The sequence below is a fragment of the Leptidea sinapis genome, chromosome 21, assembly GCF_905404315.1.
Source record: "Leptidea sinapis chromosome 21, ilLepSina1.1, whole genome shotgun sequence".
Classification (NCBI taxonomy): domain Eukaryota; kingdom Metazoa; phylum Arthropoda; class Insecta; order Lepidoptera; family Pieridae; genus Leptidea; species Leptidea sinapis.
The window spans coordinates 13,166,337-13,192,727 of NC_066285.1; the positions used below are offsets into that span (position 1 = coordinate 13,166,337).

Genomic DNA, 26,391 nt, shown 5'->3' on the forward strand with positions numbered 1-26,391 from the left:
ACTGTGGAGGTGATGGTGATCATTTATTAATATATTGGTAATCCTATGCTCGTTTGTCCATCCTCTTATGAAATAAAAATTAAAGAATATTATTAATATTTACATTAATAATATTTATAATCTCTTTGCCCTTTTCGTACTGCTGTGAAGTAAAAAAAAATGATACTTTCAGCTTTAGCCTACCAAACTCGTCTTAAATTACCTCCTTAAATTATTTTTTTTTTGTTGCCAATTTATATTAATAAAGCCTCGTTGCCAATACTCTAATTAGATTACAAATTATTAACTGACATTGACAGTCGTGTGACAACTGACAATTGACAAATGCAGTTGCTCGCCGGGAACCTCGATCAGTTGCAATTTGCACCCTGCTGCTTGCAGCCAGCTGCTATAATTGAAAATTTGAAACTTGGTATTTGTTAACCTCAAATTTAAGTTTATACTACTAATGAGTAATGACAATAATAATTATACCTCTATCAAATTTTATTCATAAGTACCATTTAAACTTATTCTAGTAACCTGTCCAATTATCTATTATTGTATTCCGCTGTTTTTGTTATAATTACAATGGAAGCTGACAAGGAAAATATAGTCCAAGCTGTCGTTATAATGGATTTATTTAATAGCAATTTCACTCCCATATGCAATGACAGACCTATGGTATGCTTTACTTTTTATCTTTTAAAAATAAGCAAATACAATTGAAACAATGTTATATACTTGAAACAATATTCAGTTTGAATCGAATTTCAACTTTTAGGGACTCCTTCCTGTAGCAGGTATACCTCTGCTGAATTATGTTTTGGATTCACTTTTAATTGGAGGAGTGGGAGAAGTCATTCTATTTTGCTGCCAAGATGCTTCCAAAATTAGAACACATGTCAAGTGAGTGTAATTATTCTCTATGAACACAAAAAATTAAACAATAAACTTAAACAAATTGTGTTGCTTTCAAGAAAATGTAAAGATGAGAAGATGCCTTGGACATTGACAATGGATATTCAAGTATTTTCCTCTGACACCTGTCAGACCATGGGAGATGTTATGAGGGAAATTGATGCTGCTAGCCTTGTTAGAGGACACTTTGTGTTACTTAGTGTTAATACAATCACAAATATAAATTTTGCCTATTTACTGGATCAGCACAAGTAAGTATTACATTATATTATTTTTATGTTATCCATCTATTGTCGATAAGGATTGATGCTATATAATCACCTATTTTATTATAATTGGCAAGCACTGGAGAGAATTACTGAAGTTAAATTGTGCATTCTTAACTAATCAGCTATTAGTACTTATGGCAATCTTAATTGGAACCATTCCTCCATAAATCTCTTTAATAATGAATATTGTTTTGTTTCATAATTCTTACAAGATCTTTAATGGATTAATATAAGTTTTGTATTTTTTTAGACAAATGTGTAAAAAAGACAAAGGAGCAGCAATGACATTAGTCTATAAAGAAGTGGCTTGGGATCATGCATTTATAAATAATGATAAATCTGTTTTTATTGCGGCAGATGGTAATACAAAGAAAATTCTATTACATCAAAAGTACAAACCAAAATGCAGGGATTTTAAAATTTCCATATCATTAGTAGGTAGTATCCACCATTTTATAGATTTCATGTGTAAGATTTGTGTATTAATAGCAAATTATGTATTGTGTTTTAGGAAAGTATATTGCACCATTCCAAAATCAAGTTGCAACACAATTTATTAGATGCAAATATTGCTTTATGCTCTCCGTCAGTGCCTCCATTATTCTCTGACAACTTTGATTTTCAAAACAGGAATGATTTTATACATGGTATACTTATCAATGAAGATATACTTGCCAGTTCTTTATACTATACTCTGATTAATGAAAAGCAATATGCAGGTGCAATAACAAATTGGAAAACATATCAAATCATCTGGTAATCATGAAATATAATTAAATTGTGTACTATTTTATTAACTTTTTAATTATTTGATGTTTAATTGATGATTACTTATTTTCTTTTCAGCATGGATATATTACACCTGTGGGTCTACCCACTGTCAATTGAAACAGGTTCTTTGTTTCAAAACAAATATTCATTTATGGGCAGGCACAATTACATCAAATCAAACTCAGTACTAAGCAGGTAACCATTTTACTTTGAAATTATACATAAATTTGTTGATACACATATCCAGAGGATAAAATCAATGGTTTTTGCTTGAATGTAGTCCCTCTGGCCCCCCATTTACACCAAGGCAATAAACATGTATTTAACAAGATTCATACAAATAACAAATACAAGTTGTATGCAATGTTTACAAAATACGAAAATATAAAAATTGTTGTAGACAAAACTTGTATGACACTTGTCTGATAAAATTGTTTTTGAACTTCTAGTTGCCTACATGTATATGATCTCATGTTTTATACTTGTTGTGGACTTGTAGCTTTTGTAGAAATAAGGCACATCCGAACTGAAGTTTGAATGAATATTGACTACTGGTACTGGAATGGAAAGTGAAGGAGCTACATCATACAAAATGAATTAAATCATCATAAAAACGCGATATACATTTTTAAGCAGAATACACATTATCATCCATCACTCCAGCAAAGCAATTATTTTTTTTATGGAAAAAGATCTTCTTTTCCACTTTAAAAAAAATGTGGTCAATAAATGTGGTCGGTAAATGTATAAAACTTTATCCAACAAGCATTGACAGAGTATAAATTTATTATTGTATTATACATCAACTTCTATAAAATTAACAATAATTGTTAAAAACATGTATGTTTTATGTTGGTTTAAATGCTGTCCAATGTATCAGATTGGATCAAACATGTCTCAGACATATATGTGAACACAAATATGTTTTGTACTTGTATAAAGGCTTGTTGGCAACACAGTGTGAAAGAAAGTATGATTCAGACAATTGTAATACATGTTTAAAACAAATAATTATGTTTTGACAAGTTTTGTATAAAACTAGAATTTGACTTGTTTCTTGGTGTAAATGAGGGTTGAGTTTTTTGCACACATTCTGCTCAAGCCAAATGCATTACTTTTCAGAATGGGTGGTCTCTGACTTATCAACCTTTTTTTATTTATGGATAAGGAGGACAAACTAGCATATGGGTCATCTGGTATTAAGCCGCCACCCACATTATCTTGCAACACCAGAGGAATCACAGGAGCGTTGGTAGCCTTTAAGGAAGGTGTACGCGCTTTTATTGGAGGTACCCATGTCATATCGTCCCGGAAAGACTGTAACGGAAGCTCATTCCACAGCTTTGTAGTATTTGGAAGAAAGCTGCTTGAAAACTGCACTGTGGAGGACCACCACACATCCAGATATGATGTAGGTGGTAATATTATCCAAATTTGTGGCGTGTCGTGCGAAGGTGGAATTCGGCGGCAGGAATCACGTGAATCAGCTCTTCGGTTCGAGCTCTTCTCTTCCCCGTGATAAATACTGTGGAAGACACACAATGAAGTGATGTCTATACGTAACGCCAAGTGATCCAGGCGTTCACAGAGCACTGGGTCCTCGACAATTCGAGCTGCTCTGCGTTACACGCGGTCAATCGAGCTGATACTGGGGTGCGCCAGACCAGAGATGACAGCAATACTCCATATGTGGCTGGACCTGCGCTTTGTAGAGTGCTAGAATGTTGGCCGGCTTGAAGTATTGCCGTGTTCTAGTTATGACGACCAGTTTCTTCGAAGTCAATTTGGCATTGCCCTCCAGATGGCCACGGAATTAGCAATCCCTCGAGATTTCGAGACCCAGTATTCCCATACTAGGCAAAGCTTTAAGGGATTGTTGTCTAAGAGCAGTGATACCAAGAATGAGGTTTTTTAAAACGGCGACAGCAGATATCTTCCCTAAGGTACACACATAGCCCAGCATGAGGCAGCTCTAGGTTACAGCTACTAGGTTATAGTACAAAGCAAGGCAAGTCATGCTGGTTTCATCACATATTTACATTAAACAATTTAAAATAACGTCTAAGTATAACGTTTTATTTTTGTGTTGCTCCAGATCCTGCTCACTAATAGAAGATGTCCTCATAGCATCTAATTCCCTCATAGGTGACATGACAACACTATCAAAGACAATCATTGGTAATAATACTAAAGTTGGACACAATGTTACTATACATGGGAGTCATGTGTTGAACAATGTTGTTATCAAAGACAACTGTAGGATAATAAACAGTTTTATTGACGATAACTGTATAATAGAAGAGAATTGTATTGTGGAAGGTGCGATAATAGCTAGAGATGTGTCTATTACTGTTAATAGTAAATTAAATGGAAATATTATTGAAAACCTTGATGCTGATAAGAAAGGTAAATAATTTAAAATGCACTTTAAACTTATAATACAGTCAAAATCTGTTATAACGACATCGAAGGGACTACTCATATTGAGTCGTAAAAACCGATAGTTGTAACAACCGGTGACAGGTATTAATAGGAAAGATAATATGTATATTCATGTAGGAAATTAAACTGCATTTTGTTTACTTCAATACAAACGTATAATTTAAAAGAACAGTATCATTTTTCCATCATTTTTGTATGCATAAAATCTGTAATTTTAGTTTGTTTGAAACACTTCTGTCGTGCATACACATATTGTAATTCACGTTGGATTTTAATCAGCGTATCGTCACAATTTCCCTGCACGTGGAACTCTACATTAAAAAGAACAATCTTTCGTAATACACTAACAGCATTGAGACTGTCAATCAAAGTTGGCACTGTAAATTGTTCTTCCGAGTCTTCCTGTTCATTTTCATTTTCCTCTTGAACTTCACGTACAATATCATCCTCCGTAGCTGGTGCACAAATTGCAATAGACTGATCTACATCAATGAACTCGTCTGTTTCAGTAGTAGATAAAGCAGGTCGTAAATTTTGGGCTAATTGAGCCAAAGAAATATTGTCCTCTTCATCGTCGTCAATCACATCATCTGAGGTTCTTGTTATAAGACTTGTAAGATCTTTAAAACCTGCATGCCCAAAGCAGTTAGCTATAGTTTTTTGTGAAACTTTTTCCCATGCTTCGGATATCATCAAGATGGCATCAAGAACGTAAAGCTGTTCTGATTATTACTGTCAATGCTTTGTATTAACTTTAACACTTGCAGTCTTCTATAATGAGATTTTAAACATCTTATTACACCTTGGTCCATAGGTTGCAGTACAGATGTAACATTTGGTGGTAAGAACACGAGTTTAATACACTTCAGATTAGTAACAGCCGGATGAGCAGGACAATTATCAACTAAAAGAAGAACTTTCTTATTGTTTGCTTTTAATTCAGCGTCCCAGTTTCGTAACCATTTTTCAAAAATTTCCGATGTCATCCATGACTTCACATTGTTTTCATACGTTACCGGCGTGAGCGTATGTTTTTAAAGCATTTTGGTTTCTTAGATTTCCCAATAACTAAAAGCTTCCTTTTACAGGGTCCTGTCATATTTGCTGCAACCATGATCGTTAGTCTCGTCTTGGACATTTTTCCTCCCGAACAATTCTCTCCTTTGAATTTTAAAGTCTTGTCTGGTGTCATATTGTAAAAAAAGTCCGGTTTCGTCTGCGTTATAAATGTCTTCTGGACTGTAGCCTTCGCATAATGTAGGCCACGTTTGCGTAATCCATTCGTCTACAGCATCTTTATCCACACTGGCAGCTTCACCACTCATTTTCCCGCCGACAATGCCATGTCGAGCCCGGAAACGTTGAATCCAACTAGACGAGCAAACAAAATCTTCACCAAAACGTTGAGCAAAATCGTTTGCTTTTTGTTGAAGAATTGGTCCATTTATTGGCACATTATTTGTCCTTTGATATTTAAACCACTTTAACAAAGCTTCCTCAATCTTCGTATGCCGCGTTGTTCTGGCTCGTTTCATTTTCAAAAAATTCTTGTCGTAAAGGATTTGAATTTTCTCCCTTTCTTTCCAAACGGTTGAAATTGTCGAGTGAGATACACCATATTCTTTTGCCAGGTCTTTGTTTGGAATTCCTTTCTCTAGCTTTGAAATAATATGCGATTTTTCTTCGATACTGATTTGTTTTCTTTTTTGCGACATGTTACAATTTTCAGTTAACTCAACAATAATGTTTTGGTGCGTCTTGTGTAAAGATAAGTAACAAACTGACTTAAGAGATATGACGAAGCGGGCCTTGAGGCTACGGCATGCATGTGCTTTGATTCTAAGAATTACAAAAGACCCTAAACTTTGTTTACTTTTACGATAATAGCCATTGACTATTATACTGTGCCAGATGTGGATACAGTTACCTATTCAAATTGTTTACAATACAGCTGAGCCGGTCGTTCTACAGATATAATTCTCCGAAAACATTAACCAAATGTGGTCGCTTAATGCGGTATGTCGTAGTAAACAATGTCGTAAAAACCAATGTTTTAGATAAGGCGGTCATATAACATTCAGCCAGGACCTTTGATTTCGGAAAATTTAACCGGTATGTGGTTCTAAACGATGTCGCCATAAACGGTTTTGATTGTATATGTAAATAATTCAGTCATTTGTTAGCGATATAAATGGTAATACTTGTATTTATATGGTGATATATTAAAGTGCCTGCACGGAAATTTTATTTGTAATGCCAGGGCCGACCCTACATCATTGTAGCCGATCTGTAGCCGAGTGATGTGTTAAACTTTTGTATGTTTTGCTGACTAAAATATTGCGATGATTATGTGGTGGTCACATTAAAATTGATTATTTGGCTATAGTCTGATGCTTGTAAATTGTGAGAAAAGGTTCAATACCTACATTTACCTGTACTTTACACAATGAATTAAGTGGCGACTGTGACCCAAGCATCATCATATCATCCAGAGGCCGCCTACTGCTTAACAAAGGGCTCCTCCAAAAATCTCCATGATGGTCAGCCCTGCGTCGCACTTAACCTATTCCGTCGATCTTGACCAGATCATTGGTCCATCTTGTGGTGGGCCTACCAACACGGCGTCTTCCGGTACGTGGTCGCCATTCCAGGACTTTGCTGCCCCAACAACCATCTGTCCGTCAAACTGTGTCCTGCCCTGCTCACTGCTACATCAGTTTTGCAATCAATTAGTTGAGTTTGGTTCTCCTACGGATCTCCTTATTTCTGATTCGCTGTCGCAAGGAAACTCCGAGCTTCGTCAGGCCCATAGTTTATTTATTTATTTGAAGAGGGTGGCTATTTGTCTAGACCTTATGACTCCTAGTAACACCGCTTCGAGAATTGAACTATTCTGTTCGCCACTTATACTTATAGCTCGTCAAGTCCTGTCGCATTTACAAACCGCAGTATCTTCTTGACGCGAATATTAAAAATAACACCTGGGAGCATGGTGTAGTTGCCAAGGATGGTGTTACGCTATGCGCATTAGTGGGCCGCAGAGGAGATGCATTGGCGTTTCATCGGCCTCAGGGCATAATCTGCAAGTTCTTTCGTTCTTGATTCCGACCACACTGAGGTGCTTGTATAGGCGACAGTGCCCAGTTAGCATGCTGGTGAGTGTGCATCGGTTTTTCCTGCTCAGTAAGCTTTATTCCCGTTTCTACCTGGCATGCCTTTTAAGTTGTATCGTTTCCATATTTCCCGGCAATTTTGAATTCGAAAATTGTTCTTAGAATGTGTTTAAATTTTGAACCAAATTACCCCACTGTCAACTCATCGCCGCTGCGTTTGCCTAGTTTTGCGTTAAAGTCTCCCATGTCAACCCACGGGAGGAGATGGGTGGTGCTATTCTGGTGGGACACCACACGCACTAAGCATAATCAATAAAATTATGTGTTTTTCCTATTGTATCCTAGACAAAAAAGTCTCTATTTACAAATGCTAGAAATGTTTATAATGTATTATTATAATTGGTAATTAAGGTACTTACCTATAATTGCACTATGTTTTTGGTAAAGGGATATTTTAAAACACACAGGTTTGGTATATAATATTCGTCTCTTAAAACTATGAATTTATTTTAGAAAAGCTTTTGCTTAAGTCAACATCTGAGAGTGGAACAGAATGGGAGAACGAGTCGTCGGGAGAAGGTGAAGACGAATTCATTGGGTTCCAGAAGAACTGGACTGATAGTGAATCTTGTTACTCATCAGATTCCAGTGCCGAGTCCACATTGCCTAATTCACCGGTGCCGGAAGATACCAATAGTAAGTATTGGCATTTGATGTGAATATACAGTACATGAATGTGAAACATTTTAAATTGACGAAAAGTATACTGGTTAATTAATTACTATAACTAAACACATTTATGAGAAATAAAAACAATGTCAAAAAGGTGGCCGTCGAAAATAGCAAATATCAGTTCCTACATTTATAATTTTCTTAATTATTTATTAATAAAGTAGTAGTGAGTATTTTGTACATAATGTTAGGCATGATATTTAAAGTTTAATAATATTTAGGTAGTAAATAATTCTGTGGCATAATAACTGTAAGAATGTAATTTAAAAGTACATTAGAAATTAATAGGTTTTATTTTTATTAAGATAATTGTGTTATTTTCCAGTACAAAAACAATTACAGAGTATTGACAATCTCTTAAATTTAACAAAGCTCGGTTATTTTAAGTAAAAACCTCAGGCTCGCTGAACGTGTGGTGTGGGTAGTGAATGACACTGAGCCGTAACACTCGTTCAGATAAAGTCGTTTCTACTAGAGAACGAGTTTTCCGGAGAGGATAACACTTTTTCGTGTTATAAACCTGGCCTTGATAAAGTCTTCACTTGCAATTTTGTTGAGTTTCTTATGGCTTCGCCTAAACTGAGTCGCGATACTGAAGTCATTGCAACTTTTGCAAAGTCTGAAGATTCCTAGTGTTTAGGTACATTGATCCTATCTATCGAATAAAGAAGTTGTAAATTGAATTTTTATCGCATATTCATAAACACAGCCTGGCTTAGTAATTAAAAACTAGTCGTGTTCTCATGACTGTTTATTTTGTACATCAAATAATTAATGACAAGCGGGCAAAAGGCGTAATTGGGAACGAGTGACTGTCATACGAGGACTGCACTAAAAGTATCGGGAATGGAATATTTCCACTGTTCGTGTCATATTAAAATCTTTTTAGTTGAAAACTCCTTGGTTTTAGAAATCGAATAACATTTATTTATTTAAAAAAAGATTCTCGGTCTTGTCACCAGGTCTTTTCAAATTTGTTTAAATCTCGAGAAAATTCTAGAGCGATGATATATTATGACTTTCGAAGTTGTTTTACACAAAAACAGTGTGTTGACCGGATTATTTCTGCATTTGGTGATGAAGTCCCATCCAAAACCACAATTTATCGCTGGTTTGCTAAATTTCAACGTGGACGTATCAAGCTCAGTGATGATCCCCGTCAAGGTCGTCCAAAAACTGCAGTCACCAAAGAAAACGTTGATGCTGTGCGTAAGCTGATTGAGGAAGATCGACATGTGACATACAGCGAAATTCAGGCAACTTTAGACATTGGCATGAGTCAAATACAAATAATCTTGCATGAACAATTAGGTGCAAAAAAGTTTTTTTCCCGATGGATACCGCATTTGCTCTGTGAAGAGCAAAAAGCGGCTCGCGTTACTTGATGCGTCAGAACTCTCGAAAGATTCCACGCAGGATCCTCAAATGCTGTATACAACATCGTGTCAGGTGACGAATCCGGGATATACGCATACGAACCCGAAACAAAAAACCAGTCACGAGTTTGGGTGTTCGAAAATGAGTTAAAGCCAACAAAAAATTTCGTTCACGGAGTGTTGCAAAAAAAAAATGGTGGCCGGGTTTTTCTCCAAAACCGGCCATGTTGCGACTATTCCTCTTGAGGGACAAAGAACGGTTAATGCAGAATGGTATGCTAGCATTTGTTTGCCACAGGTCGTTTCTGAACAGCGTAAAGAGAACTGCAAACGCCGCATCATCCTCCATCACGACAATGCGAGTTCTCACACCGCGCACAGAACAAAAGAGTTTTTAGAGCAAGAAAACATAGAATTATAAGACCATCCGCCGTACAGCCCCGACCTAAGCCCTAATGATTTCTATACTTTCCCTAAAATAAAGAATAAATTGCGTGGTCAGAGATTTTCATCACCTGAAGAAGCTGTGGACGCCTACAAAACGGCCATTTTGGAGACCCCAACTTCCGAATGGAATGGTTGCTTCAATGATTGGTTCCATCGTATGGAATAATGTGTCAAATTTCGCGGTGAATACTTCGAAAAGCAATAAATACATTTTTAAATAGTAATGTTGTGTCACTTCCTTGACTCCCGAAATTTTCAGTGCCGCCCTCGTACTTATAATTACAGTAGGTATCTCTCATTTATGCTGCAAACAGTCTTGAACATTCACTTGGACCAGAAATTACAGCATTAGCCTTTTTTTAATTTATCGAACTGAACAACGAACAAGAATAGAGTCAAATATCTGCGGACGACGTGTTTCTGGTTTTACCACGTTGTGACAGGTCAACTACGTGTTTTGCTTCCCAATACAGTTCAACCACTTGGTTACAAACGCCTTAGACTTTATCCCACAGCAAGTCTCTTGGTCGCATATTATAAATTGCTTTAGTAGCTCTCTTTTGGAGCAGAATAATACTATGAATATGTGGAGCTTTTCCCCACAGTAAAAATCGTATATGCTTTTACAACATGGTTCGGTCTGAAGGGCGCCCGTAGCTAGTGAAATTACTGGGCATGAAATTAAATGAGACTTAACATCTTATGTCTCAAGGTGACGAGCGAAAGTGTAGTGCCGCTCAGAATTTTTGGGTTTTTAATTAATTCTGAGCGGCACTGCATTGTAATGGGCAGGTCGTATCAATTACCATCAGGTCAACGTCCTGCTCGTCTCGTCCCTTATTTTCATTAAAACAAACACCTTGGGAAAAAATATATTAAATAAAGAAGGCCGCCGAGTTTTTTTGCACCCGTTCTTAAGTCTGAGGCATAATTTTTCGATTGGGTTTTGTCGTTCAATAAGTAATTTAAAATTCTACTTTGAACAAAAGTATTTCAATTTAAATAATGGTCGCGTGTTCTGTATTTATAGTAATTACTATCTAAATAAAATATACAAAAAGAAAGACAGAGGATGGTAGAAAATTTATCAGTTTCTTCTTAGATAGCAAGCTCTATAGTACCAATCGGTGATAGATCACAGAGCTCGTTTGATGCGTCAGTTAAAGCAACCGCTGAGTGCTAAAAACACGCGCATCGAACCTTCTGTGGCATCTGTAGGCATATGTTATATGTGTGGTGCTAGTTAGCAATTGCTAACATTTATTAATGCTCAAGTCTGTTAGCACCTTACTGTACACGCCCTAATGATGAGCCTTGTCCGGCGCTTCTATCAAATTCAAATATTTTTATTCAAAATAGGATTTATAATCACTTATTGAACGTCAGAATCTACCACCCATTCAAAAGAGACTGCCTCAGACCTGAGAAGAATGGGCGCAAGAAACTCAGCGGGCTTTTTTTTATATAAAATATGGATTACAATGTAATATCGTACAATAAACATTAATAATTAAAGAGCCTGAGGGTGTTCGCTTTAATCCCAGTCCGTGGTGTCATTAAGAAAATCGTTTATGCTATAATAACCTTACCCACACAAACGTTTTTTAACAATTCTTTTAAATTTCGTAACACATTTGTTTTGTACATTTTCTGGGATCACATTGTAGAAGCATATACATCGCCCAACAAAAGACTTACTAACTCGACCCAACCGAGTAGTAGGCATAACAAGTTTATGTTTGTTCCTCGTGTTAACATTATGAATGTCACAGTTTCTAGAAAATTCCTCAATGTGCTTATGAATATACAAAACATTATCAAAAATGTATTGAGAAGCAACAGTCAAAATGTTTATTTCTTTAAATTTTTCTCTTAATGATTCTTTAGAACCTAGGTTATAAATCGCGCGAATAGCCCTCTTCTGCAGCACAAAGATAGTATTAATATCGGCCGCACTGCCCCATAACAATATACCATAGGACATAATACTATGAAAATAACTAAAGTATACTAATCTCGCCGTATCTATGTCAGTTAACCGTCTGATTTTCTTAACCGCATATGCTGCAGAACTAAGCCTATTCGCCAATCCTTCAATATCTTCATTGGTTACTTTATAAATACGTTCCAGCCACTATTCAGGCATTACCTATAAATAAATTTAAAATTTTTATTAAAAAATGGCTCTGTTGTAAATCCTACTACTCAACAGCTGAATATCTTAAGTGATCCGACAGCCTGGGACTAGATTATGATTATTTTATAGCAATAGCTTTGACAGTACAATATTGTATATTTGATTAAAGAGAGCGCAAAAAAAGAATGCAGGGAGAGTTTCTTGCGCCGCTTCTTCTCTCTCAGAGCGCCATTGTTTCGGAAGCGGTAGTAGTCTATATATCTAGTATATTCGAAATGACATCAAAAATAATTCTAAAGGAATCAATTTTGAGAAATAAATGCCTTTTAATCCTTTTAACCACATCTATCCTCCTAAAGTGACCAAACTACTGTATTTGCTGTATACCTACCAGATATCTCACTCGTCTGCACAGTACATTATCTTGCGAGGACTACATATCTTATATATATAAAACAAAGTCGTGTTAGTTACACCATTTATAACTCAAGAACGGCTAGACCAATTTTTCTGTTGTTTGTTTTTTTGGATTTCTCTTGGTCCGGAATAGGATAATAAGTAATAAAATATAGAAAAAATCACGAAAAACCTCAAGATCAACAACTTATAGATAATTTTCGACGCACAAGAAGAAATTTACGAAGTACTGATTTGAATCAGCGTTTCGATACGATTGCAATACTTATACTGTACTGTAGTACTGCTTGCATACATACATACATTGGGCCGATGGACGTTGTTTGTGAGTATTCTCCTGAGAAACGCAAGAATTGTGCTGCCATTTTCTAGAAAACACTTAAAAATACAATGTTTCCAAATGACCTCATTTGGGGCAGACATCTAAGAACGAGGATTTAATCCAACATTCAAGGTATTTATTTATTTACTTACTTACACACAATACAGTAGAAGAATAACATACCTACTATACTTATTCCTATGTATTGTGTATGTTAATTCTAAAAAAAAAGTGTCTATAAATCAGTAATACGGGTTTTGCTTTTGATATTGTAGATATAAGAACAGATTCACCATCGTATTGGATCACTGCAACCTCTCGAAGACGCACAGCTTAAATTTTTACAATTATACTTCTTGGGCAACCTGGACAAATAACTTTATCGATGTCAAAAGATCAATGCAGCAATGATAATAGCAATTCTTCAGATCTGCAGCAACTACTTAATGAACATTTTGCATGTCGAGTTAGCCCGCAAATATTTAAATTCCGATCCGTCTCGCATTCGCCCTGACCATTCAAATATTAAGGCCAATACTTGAAAGTTTCTGGTCTGAATCAAGACAATCCATTTCCTATGTTCAATTAATGATATGTGGCATGTTCGGGTTGGTAAGCATTCTACATTATTTGTTCTAGCGCATGATAGCCGTGTATTACAAGGTGCTTCACTGAAGAGTGCAACCCATGCAACAAAATATAAAGCCAATAAAGAATCATTAACGAACTTTTTTTTATGTCCTTATATTTATTATCATAATAAAAAATTGAAATGAATTAAATACAAAATCTGTTCATTTATCGCCTCTAAGGCGGAACAATGTTCGTCGGGTCAGATATTATATAATAAGCAGCATTTGAAATTGAATTTTGATTTCAGTTTTCCTACAAGAGGTGGTCGACAGTCTGGCTCGAGGTTACGAAGACAAATTGAAATGTGATTATTTAATTCTGGAAATTAATTCATCAAGATACGCTTATAACATTCAGTTACATGAAGTTAACTTTTTTGTTGTGAAGGCTCTACTAAGCCTGCCAATCTTGATTGAAAGTAAAAGTGTGCTTGCAACGATGAAGGATATTTTGAAATTTTTTTATCCAGTTTTATCCAATTATATCAAAACAAAATCATCTACAATGGATTGCTTGCGAGCGATTGAGGTAAAACTCTTTATAATAGTTTATATGTTTCTGACAGACCTTGACTTATAAATAATAAAAGTATCCCCTCTGTTTGTGAGAACGGTTAAGCTTTAAATTTGCTTTTTTATCGATTGAAAGGTACAATCTTGTGTCCTCTTATAAATGTAATATTTTATTTAATAGAATAACATTATTATTATTTAATAACCATTACTTAAATATTGCATAGTATGTAGTTTCACATATAAAGACTATATATTTTAGTATGGTCTCCTCCTAAACATTAATTTTGTTACAGGATAGTTGCATAAAAAATGATTGGTTAAGTGGTAGGGCTGGTCAGATTGTACACTTATTGTATGATGCTGATGTGGTTGATGAGGATTCTCTTGTAGAATGGTATAAGGATTTAAAAGACAGTGAGAGTGAGATAGCAGAACAGACATCACTGGTGAAATTTTTTGCATGGCTTCAACAAGCTAGTGAGGAAAGTGAAGAATCTGATTAATGAACTTTGATTAGTATTGTATATACATACAGTATAATTAATATAATAAAAATATTTTATTTTATAAATGTATATCAATATTTTAATAACTATTTGTCCTTGCTTTGATATATCATTGAAACAACCATGTTGAAGTGTAAGTGATCGCAGTTGCAAACACAGAACTGGTAAAACACAGAATGGCCCTCACACGTTATTTGTATGGGAACCACTGACGCTATTCGATGTTTTGACTACATGCGTAACACAAATAAACACAAGCATTCGTTCACATACGGATCCCTATAATTAGCCAACACACGGCTACTTTTGACAAATAGATTCAACGATTAAACACTCCCCCATCCCTACAGTGAACTGTCAAAAGTATCAAACTATATTTGAAAGACGATAGAGCTTTTCCAATGAAAAAATGCTATCGATATTTTTTCTATAATTTAGGTCAGTGTATTGAAATAAATGATATAATATTTGTTCTTTTGCAATTAATTACTACTGTTTTGGAATAGTTTTTATGAAGTCGATTGTTTTTTTTCCTTTCCCAAGGTCTTAGTCTATTTTTGTACCAAGTATAATCAAAATCGAAATAGAATTTATAATTGAGTTAGGCGTGAAAACATGACGTTGTTTGGCCTACCATACGAACTTTCAATCCCACACAGGTCGAAATTGCAAAAACGCTACAACATGTATTTATTTATTTTTATCAACTTCCTAAATACGAAATTTCAGTTAGCTACGTGATTTTTTTATTATATGAATTAAATAGCCTGAGGGCAAACCACCACTCCCAAGGTTTGATATTAGGTATATTTATTTAGTCTTCTTGCAATTAATAGGTAATGAAAATTAATCCTCACTGGGCGCAGCATACAGGTCGTTGTCGACGGTTATTGCTCGAATCCCAAGCCCGTGAACGCTGGAGTGCCCCAAGGCTGTGTGCTATCTCCCCCACACTGTTTCTTCTGCATATCAATGATATGTTGGACACCGCTAACATACATTGCTATGCAGACGACAGCACTGGTGATGCCGTATACACGGGCCATGCAGGTCTCTCTCGGGAAAACGTCGACCAGTACCGGGTGAAACTTGTGTCTTCTATCGAGTCCTCTCTCGAGAAGGTCGCGGAATGGGGTAAGTTGAACCTTGTCCATTTTAACCCCCAGAAGACTCAAGTTTACGCGTTTTTCACCGCTCTTCGAGAACACATCCCTTAAAGCCTCGCCTAGTATCGGAATACTGGGTCTCGAAATCTCGAGCGATTGCCAATTCCGTGGCCATCTGGAGGGCAAAGCCAAATTGGCTTCGAAGAAACTGGGCGTCATAAATAGAGCACGGCAATACTTCAAGCCGGCCCACATTCTAGCGCTCTGCAAAGCGCAGGTCCGGCCTCACATGGAGTATTGCTGTCATCTCTGGTCTGGCGCACCCCAGTATCAGCTCGATCCATTTCACCGCGTGCAACGCAGAGCATCGAATTGTCGGGGACCTAGCGCTCTGTGAACGGCTGGATAACTTGGCGTTGCGTAGAGACTTCGCTTCATTGTGTGTCTTCTACTGCATTTATCACGAGGAGTGTTCCAAAGAGCTGTTTAACCTGATTCCTGCCGCCCAATTTCACCTTCGCACGACACGCCACAAGTTAGGATATCATCCCCACCATCTAGATGTGTGGCGGTCCTCCACAGTGCGGTTTTCAAGGAGCTTTCTTCCTCGTACTACGAAGCTGTGGAATGAGCTTCCTTGTCCGGTGTTTCCGGGACGATACGACATGGGTACCTTCAAGAAAAGCGCGTACACCTTCCTTAAAGGCCGGCCGCTCTTGTGATTCCTCTGGTGTTGCAAAAGAGTGTGGGCGGCGGTGATCACCAACACCAGGTGACCTCCTATTCAATAAAAAAAAAAGAAAATTAATGAGGGGCCTACCAACACTGCGTCTTACGTCCAAATACGTGGCCGTAAATATTGTTACGTTATCTTAAAAACTTCTAATTTTGGAATGTGTTCATTATGTTATAAACTTGAGCTATGATTTCCCACCACTTCACATATGTTTTTCGGTGTTAACGTGGGGTTAATATTTAATCACAATAATGGAGAGAGAAAAATGTTTATTTGCAACGTTATACCTAGTACCTACATGTAAATACAAAAGACTTAAAAAATAGAGAGGGGTGTTAACACCCAAATTCCAATTCTGTTTATTTAAATAAACAGAATTGGAATTTGCCTTCACAAAGTGATTATGTTGGTATATTATCCTGTAGATAGATATCTACCTATAAATCCTTTGTCGAAGACCATTAAAGATCAAGGCTGTTAATGTTAAAGCCAGAATTCGCGAGAAATGAAGATTTCCGCTGGAACATCACAATATCATCAAAGAATCCTGAAGTTTTGTGCTTATCGGCGTATAGGTACAGAACTTGCCCTTTCACTGCAGTTTAAGGAGAGTGGCGCTAGGACAATATGCAGGCGAGAAGTAGGTACCTACAGAAAAATCAATATTACTGATATTTCTGTAATGAAAAAATATACTTGTGTGAATCCCTTTCTAACCACACAGAACTTTTTTTATATATATATATATATATATGTCTTATAAATGTTACCAGTGGGAGGCAACTTGGATGCCGGCTAGATTATTCGTTAGTTAGGCGCCCATTTCTGCCGTGAAGCAGTAATGCGTAAATATTATTGTTTCGGCATGAAGCGTGCCATAGCTAGTGAAATTACTGGGCAAATGAGACTTAACATCTTACGTCTCAAGGTCACGAGGGCAATTGTCGTAGCATTCAGAATTTTTGGGGTTTTTCAAGAATCCTGAGTTTCGGCACTGCATTAATAATTATAATAATTAATTTTCTTTATTGGCGCAACAGGCCCATATTTTGTTAGTAACAGGCTTAAAAACTATGTTAGTATGTTACAATTTCTACAATTAGCTTAATATAATTTATTCATAATAACTAAGCCCAGCAGCATCCTGAAACTATTATTATACTGCACCCTTAGCATGTCGAGTGTCTTTAGTGTAGTTGGTCCACAGCATCCCCCGTGTAGGAGGTTTGACAGCAGGCTTTAAACAGCGTAATTTTTGCTGCCTTCCTACATCGGGTGAACTTTCGCGCCAACATATTACACCGCATTAAAATGGACAGGGCGTATCAAATACCATCAGCTGAACGTCCTGCTTGTCTTGTCCCTTATTTTCATATATGAATATAAAGCTAATTAATATTCTTGTCATATTTATCCTCAAATAATAAAAGGCTTAAATATATAAACAGCAAATATTTTGCATGTGATAGATATTTAATATGAATAATCTTTCAAAGTAAGTATGTTCTGTATAATAAAAAGATTACTATTTACTAATCATATAACATTTTTATCTTATGGTTGTATATTGTTGAAATTCCACAGTTGAGAAGTTTCTAAATTTATTAGCATCAAATGAAGTAGGTTCACATGGGGAGTGGATTTTAATCTGCCTCATGTGAGTATCACGGCCATTTTGATGGTTACTAAGAACTGCTATTTGAATCATGTATGTTCTTATTGGTCTATCATGGATATCTTTAATTGGTATCATTTCCCAACCTGAAATTGTAAAAGTGTGTGTAAGTATAATTAATATAACAATATATATAGAATAATAAAATAGGTATCACTGGAAAAACAAATCACAGCTGTTCTGCTGTAGATTTTACTACTCAACCGTGGAATCTGATAGATTTAAAAGCCTGAGACTAGATTATGATTTTTAGGAATAGCAATGACTCCGATATAACCCTTACCTACAATTAATGTATATATTTTTATAAAGATTGCAAATAAGAATACTGAGTGTTCTTCTCTCTCAGAGTGCCAATTGTTTGTGAATCATCTCAAGCAAAGACATCCACTGCTGGACAAAGGCCTCCCCCAACATCTCCATAATGATAAGTCCTGCACTACCATCATCCAAAGTATTCCTATGATCTTGACCAGATCTATCTTACTACCAACACTGCATCTTCTAGTATGTGGTCAAAATTTGAGGACTAAGAAGTGATGGTAGTGCTTTGATATCAATAAGTATTCTCAAGGAATAAAACATAAACATTCCTTTTACACTTTTTATAGAAGGCTGATTTGTGCATCAAATTTATCACAATGATGAAACTATTACTACTTATCATTGTTACTTCCACAGATCACACATTATTTCCTGTACATTGGTATCAGTTATTCATGCTTCTGGTGAATGTATCTTACTGTCCACATTATCATCATCATCAGCAGCCAGAAGACGTCCACTGCAGGATAGAGGCCTCCCCAAAGATCTCTACAATGATCAGTCCTGCGCCGCCCTTTTCCAATGTATTCCTGCGATCTTGACCAGTTTGTAGGTCCATCTTGTGAGGGCCTACAATCATTGCTTCTTCGGCAACATGGTTACCATTAGGGGTTTATCTGCCCCACTAGCCACCTGTTTGTCAAAACTATGTGTCCTGCCCACTGCCACTTCAGTTTTGCAATCATTTGAGCTATGGCGGTGACTTTGGTTCTCATGAGCTTTCTCATCAGGCACATAGTTAGCAATTATGTCTGTGTACGCTGTACGAAGTCATCACTGGCAACACACACTGGTTGAAAACCTTCGTCTTCAGAGACTGCAGTTTTTGGGACGAGAAGATTTTACAGAGCTTTCCAAATCCTACCAATCTGAGTTGGTGAGAAATCTGATGGTTTGCCTGTCGGGTATGTGTTTTACATAGACATACATGTCAACAATTTAGAGAGTACAGTTTCAGTTTCAATGTCACATCCTATTGAATAATAATATTTGAATTTGTCCAATTCAAATTCAAATATTATTATTCAATAGGATGTGACATCACTTATTGAGAGTCAAAAACTACCACCCATTCCAAAATGAATGCCTCCGACCTGAGAAGAATGGGTGCAACAAACTCAGCGGGCTTTTTTTTTTATCTAAAAAATCTGTTTACAAAGTAATATTGTACACTTAAACTTATTATTTAATAGCCTGTGAGTGGTCACTCCATTCCCAATCTTTGGTATCATTAAGAAAGTCATTTATGTTATAGTAACCTTTACCACACAAATGTTTTATAACAATTCTTTTGAATATTGTTATGGGAGGTGCAACATGGACATGATCTTTGTCTTTTCCATGTCCATTTTGAGACCTACTCCTTGAGAAGGCCGTTGTATTAAGGCCATCCGGCATATGGCTTAAATCTTCCATGGTCTCTGCCATGATTATGATACTTACTGCCTCACTATTTCATAGTAATTATTACACACATAATAACACAAAAATTAATTTATTAATTAGATATAAAAAGCAAGTATTTATATGTAAAAGGTATAGAATATACAAAGTAAATAAGTATTACATATATATATTTTTGAAAAGGTACCTACCACTGGGCTCAATTAATTCAATGACTTCAATTTCTTGCAAATCATTAAAATGTGTTCCAGCTCTTATTGATATTCTACTTGGTGTATAACTTTCATCTAACTTATAATCAGTGTATATGTAAATATGTGAGACCATGGTTTTTCTTTGGAATTGAATGTTTACAAGATGTGGTAATTGACCATCAGATTGCCAGTAAGTATCCATACAATCATCTCTAAGCTGATCTATGCCAAATCCTAAAAAAACAAGATATAAAACATAAAAAAATATATGAGAGGTTAATTAAAGAAATCTGTAAGACTTTTAAGAACTTTTGTGATTTTTAATTAATATTTATTACTGGAGTGGATACCTGGTTTACACGACGATAAACTCCAAATAGCATGGTTGCCTACTTCTCTCACTGTACCTGATCGCTCTTTTACAAGTGGATCTTTTTCAGAAGTCATAGCTTCAAAACTAGAAATAATATGAAATTCGTCGAGTATTTTATATTTCCTGCAAACCGATTTGAAATGGGAAAGACTTAGTTCTCCTTCAGTGCGTTCAATTCGAATCGAAAACCCTCATACAACTTAAATAAGCATTAAGCTTATAATATCATAAAACTAAATAGTTTTACACTATACGGTTTGAACACTATCGTGATTTTATTTTTAAAATTTGAAATTTCGTCGAAACTTGAAATTGAAGCAAATTACTATAAATACAAATCATAGAGGATGTAAACTAAATTTTGATTGACATTGACACTTGATGGGACGTAAGTATGACTAGATTCTAAACTAGATACTGCTCCATACCATAGCGCTTTAGGTTTTAACTTTAGACACACGTTGCACGTTATAACATAACACAATATAATATCTATAAATTCATTAATTATATAACAGTTAACATTAAACCAAGCTGTCGTTTTTAACTAACAGTTGTAATTGTGAACAAGTTAATTGCTAATATAAAAGGTATGTTTGCCTTTCTCTTATCTTATAGAATGAATGGAGAACACAAAAGGGTCAAATTATTACACCCACAGACAGATTCAAGTAGATAACGCAAATCCCTCCGTCTGTATGAAAACCAAGCGTGCCCTTTTTTTGTACCTACTGTGACATCGTTAAAAATGCCACTGCATCGAGCCTAACGTTGAGCCACTCACCTCATCATTAGTTGACGTTTTCAGTACATCAATAGTCGATATTGCTTAGTACTAAAATCGGCACTATTATAAATCACAATAAAAAATAAAATAAACGCGTCAAAGGAAGAGCATTGCTTTTCTTTTTGTCGTCTTTTTGACACACTAAGTACATACACACGCGGCATCTATTTGGATCCATGTCTGTGTCTACACCTAACATTGGTGCGTAGATCATGTACATTTCATGAGTTTTTATTTCACTAAAACGCATGCAGTATTTCCGAAGCTATAACGATAAGAAGTTTAAGCCTTTTTTTTATTTCTGAGAATATGCGCGCTCATACTATGACGTCACACCCCCGTTCAGCCCGCGAGTGCAATACGGCGCGGCGCTCGGTCCGGTGATTATGCACGTCTCGTTTCATTTTGTTTCGCTCATCTTCCTAGAAATAATATAAACTATCTTTTATATCAGATTACACTAAAGTAAGACCGTAGTGTGTAGAAAGGAAGAAGGATTTCTAAACGTTCAGTCGGACAATCTGCCAAGAGTGGATAGTTTGGTGGTGGCACAATATTTCGTGAAGAATCAGGATTTTACGGCTGCCGAAATTCGTGGAATAAAGATTGAAATGTATGTATGTTCTAAGTAAGCATTACCTAGTCTCGGGAAAATATTTGCTCAAACTAAAAAGTAACTGAAATTGTGTGTATGTTTCTCTTATTAGTAATATGGGCGGCGATAAAAATACAACGGAGTCGTATCATCGTCATCTTGAGGTTGTTGATGATTATTTTATGTATTGTAATAAGTACTCAAAGAAAATGTCACTATTTACCAGTATAAACAAACAGGTAAGTTCTAGTAGGTATTTACACAATTATCAGTTTTGTAAGTAATACCTACTTTTTATTATATTTTTATACTAAACCAGATATTTACAGGTTTTTTTTTTAAATAAAAATAAATAGTAGTTAAAAGAAATCAGTGCTGATCAACTTGTGGGCCGCAAATGTTTACTTTTCATTTTTATTGGTAATAAGTAAAGGCCCAGGGAGTGATGGATTGCCAAATATATTTTTACAAAAGTGTTCAAAACTCTGACTGAATCTCTGACCCATATTATTAATCTATCGCTTAATACATTTGGAATATTTGGAAGGAGGCCCTTATCGCACTTATTCATAAAAACGCCCCAAAAATAAAATTGAACAATTCGTCCTATTTCAATACTGAATGCATTTGGAAAGCTATTTGACAAATTAGTATTTAATAAAATAAGTCCCATTATTATGAAACACATTCCCTCAGCACAACATGGATTTGTTCCAAAACGCTCTATAGTAATAAACTTGGCTATTTTTTTCGATTTTATTTTAAATATTATGAATGTCGGATACCAAGTAGATGTAATTTACACAGATTTCCAAAAAGCATTTGAGCGCGTGGATCATATAACACTATTTCACAAATATGCTGTAGGAATTCGGGGAAATCTCTATAGATTGATAAAATCTTACAAAACCAAACGAACGTAGTTACACTTAATTCCAAATACAGAAATTCTGGCTGGTGTACCACAAGAATCCATTTTAGGGCCTCTTTTGTATAACGCTTACCTATTCGGTATTGATTTGTGGATAAAAATTCAAAATATTTACTATTTGCCGATGACCAAAAAAATATTCATAAAAGTTGGTAGCGTTAATAACTGCGTTCGATTACAAAGCGACTTAAATAACTTGTCCCGCTGAGTTTGTTGCGCCCATTCTTCTCAGGTCTAAGGCATTCGTTTTGGAATGGGTAGTTTTTGACTTTCAAAAACAAATACATAAGTATGAGTATGAAATAGATAATAACTTAATAAAATCAGAAACAAAAGAGATTTAGGAATATACTTAGATTATAAAATGACTTTAACTCATCATACGGACATAGTTCAAAATAAGGCCCTTATTCAATCGGGGCTTGTTAAACGTACCTGCAACACTTGTTATAACATAAAATGCATAAAAATGTTATTTATCGCACTTGTTAGAAGTCTACTAGAATATAAATCCAATATCTGGTCGCCCCACTATACAACTTACATACAAAAAATTTAAACCGTACGAAAACATTTTAAAAATATTTATGTTTAAAGCATATCATCCCTACACGTTATATGATGAAGCATGCAGATTTTTTAATATAGACCCACTGGAACTACGCCGAAACCAACAAGATGTAATGTTTCTACATTCTTTATTGTCAGGATCTGAACTGTTCAGAATTATTGAGTGCCCTATCGTTTAATGTACCACAATATAGAACACGTCATACGAAACTCCTGGTTGCACCACGTAGTAAAATGAATTATTATAAAAACTCGATTATATGCAAAATAATTACAATAATAACTATGATGTTCTAGATATCTTCATGTTCGAAAATAATAAATTGAAGCGTGAAATTATTAAATTACACCAGTCTAAAGCAGTGTTGTACTCATTTGTTTATTATTATCTACTAAATACACACATACGTATTCTCACCCCTCACAAAAACACACACACGGAAAATAAGTAACACAAGAGGCAGTTGTTCTGTAATACAGCTTGTTGTGAAACTATTGTCAATAATATAAGTAATCTATAATGGCCTTAAGAATTATGTTTTATATTATTGTTTATATAATTACTGTAACTCTGTGTGAAAACAAGTGAACATACAAATACAATTAAGTAACAAAACCGGTTCATGAGTGAGCTTCAAATTAAAATTTTAAATGAATTCTGAAAATATTTGATAGAAGTAAAGTACTCCTTTCTAAAATTAATATAATATGCTATAAGTAACCATAATCTGTGTGTTTAAGCACGTACAAAATATTTATTTATGATTTGAGTAGTGATCTGACAGAGTATGTGTGAGTGTGCGTATTGAAAAATATTAGTGGGTTATTTTAAGCAAGTTTTTGGTAGAGTCGTAGTCTAGGGAATGCAGTATATCCTTCGTTGTCTTTTTAAATTCATATTTAGACAAATTAGTAATATTTTGGAGCTTATTTACTTGACTAAATAAATAAGGAAAGGCAAATGCAGGAAAACGTTGAGCAAAACTAGTTTTTACAAGATAAGGGATTTTAATTCGTCTAGTATTATTTTGGGATAAAGAATTTGTCTGGAATGTTTTATTGTAGGAAGTTATGGCTTTTTGAATATATAATTGCCTGACCGTAAGAACCTTAGCCTCTTTGTATAGCGAATAAGTAGGAAAACGGAAGCGTTTACGAAACATTACCTTTAAAACAGATCTTTGTGCCCGCTCTGCTTTTATAAGAGACGTTTTAGCAGCATTACCCCAAGAGGCAATGCAATAGAGGAGTAGAGATTGGCAAAGTGCGGTGTAAACTAGAAGTAATGTTTCCTTACTAACCATACCGTAGAAGTTTCATAAAATGAATTGTTTTACGAATTCTTGACGAAATAGATTGTATTTGTTCAGAAAAAGTTAGTCTTTGGTCTAGCTATACACCTAGATACCGAACAACATTAAGCCTATTCAGAGTAACACAAGAACATGGAATTATGTCATCAGGGCAGGTGTGAATTTTTAAGGAAAGATTTGGTGGAGGGGATGATGGCTGGGATTTATGGAAGCATACATAGTTGGTCTTGGAAATGTTTAAAGATAGTAAATTATGCTTTAGCCAGTTAGATATTTTGAGGATTTCGTTTTCAGCTTTGCAGAACACATTTTGCCATGTTGAGGCTTGTAAGATTAGAGCTGTATCATCGGCATAGCCAATTATGTCAACGTCATCGCTATCTCTAAATAAGTCTAGCATGTCATTTACATAAATTAGGAAGAGTAGAGGTTCAAGAACGCTTCCTTGGGGTACACCGAATTTTACAATAGATGTTGAGCTAGAGAAACCTTCAATTTTTATACAATGTTGCCTATTTACAAGGTAGCTCGAGAACCAGTCCAAGGTGACACCCCTGATACCAAGCAGCTCGAGTTTCCGAAGGAGGATAGGGTGGGACACAGTATCAAAGGCCTTGGAAAGGTCTAAGAAAACGCCTATACAGCTTTTCCCATTGTCAAGCGCATTTGATACCCCTCCAAGAAGAAGAGACACTGCATCTTCCGTTGACCTTTTCCTACGGAAACCGAACTGATAAGGTGATAAAATATTTTTAGAGTCTAAAAATCTCATAAGCCGACTATCGACAATTTTCTCTAAGATTTTTGAAAACGCAGGCAGAAGTGATATGGGCCTGTAGTTGGAAGGGTTGGTATTCGAGCCACCTTTGTGAATAGGCACAATCAATGCATTTTTCCAGTATTCAGGAAATACTTCAGTGGATAAACTAAGGTTAAATATGTGTCATAACGGTGAAAGAACTGTAGGAGCAATTTTTTTAATAAGAACATTGTTAATTTTATCTAAACCTGGTGCGCAATTGTGTTTTGACTGTTGGATGATTGAGTATATTTCTTGCTCATCGCACGGATGTAGGAAATGATTGGGATGAAATAGTATGTTGGGTTGTATTGGTAAGGTAAATATTCGATGCCAGCTCAAGTTCTCTTTTGTTTAAGTTAATTAGGGATTCATTAGCTAGATTACTTCCAATATTAACAAAGTAGTCATTACAAAGAGTTAGAGAATTTGCAGGAGATCCACAGATTTTTGTTAATTCGTTACTTGATGAACTCTTTTTATTAATATCACAAATTTCATTTATTGATTGTCAGAACTTACGAGGATTATTTTTGTTTTTGACTAATTTATTGTGATTATATTCAGATTTGACTTTCTTAAGTAGGTTATTTAAGAAATTTCTATATCTTTTATATATAACTTTTTTAATAAGACTAGTGGGATCATTTTTCGATATCATATGTAACTTGTCTCTGTGCTTCATACATTTAATTAATCCGGGAGTGATCCATTCCTTCAATACGAATTTAGATCGTGGAATATTTTTCATATTAGTGTGCTTATGTAGGGAGGCGCTAATGGTGGCTGAGAAATTCTCAGCGGCTGTTGAAGCATTACCACAGCTTATAACATTATTCCAGTCATGAGTCTTAAGATCTTCCTCAATCGCAGCATAATTGATAGCAGGTAAAACACGTGATCGTTTTGATTTGGTAGTTTTAAACGAAAGGTCCACTATAACTATGTCATGATCTGTAATAGAACTTGAGTAGACAATCCCAACGGCATCAGCTTTTGAATTA

The 26,391-nt window shown here is 35.4% G+C and overlaps 1 protein-coding gene and 1 pseudogene across 1 annotated transcript; both read right to left on the minus strand.

Moving 5' to 3' along the window:
- Window positions 1-4,102: 4,102 nt before the first annotated feature.
- On the minus strand, window positions 4,103-5,417 carry LOC126970731 (tigger transposable element-derived protein 4-like; annotated as a pseudogene).
- A 12,459-nt stretch (window positions 5,418-17,876) lies between these two features.
- On the minus strand, window positions 17,877-20,710 carry LOC126970569 (anaphase-promoting complex subunit 10). The gene is made up of 3 exons (XM_050816546.1): window positions 20,370-20,710; window positions 20,017-20,253; window positions 17,877-18,183 (listed from the first exon to the last, which is right to left on the minus strand). The coding sequence occupies exons 1-3, from the start codon at window positions 20,464-20,466 to the stop codon at window positions 17,972-17,974; spliced, it is 546 nt and encodes a 181-aa protein (XP_050672503.1). The 5' UTR covers window positions 20,467-20,710; the 3' UTR covers window positions 17,877-17,971.
- Window positions 20,711-26,391: the final 5,681 nt, after the last annotated feature.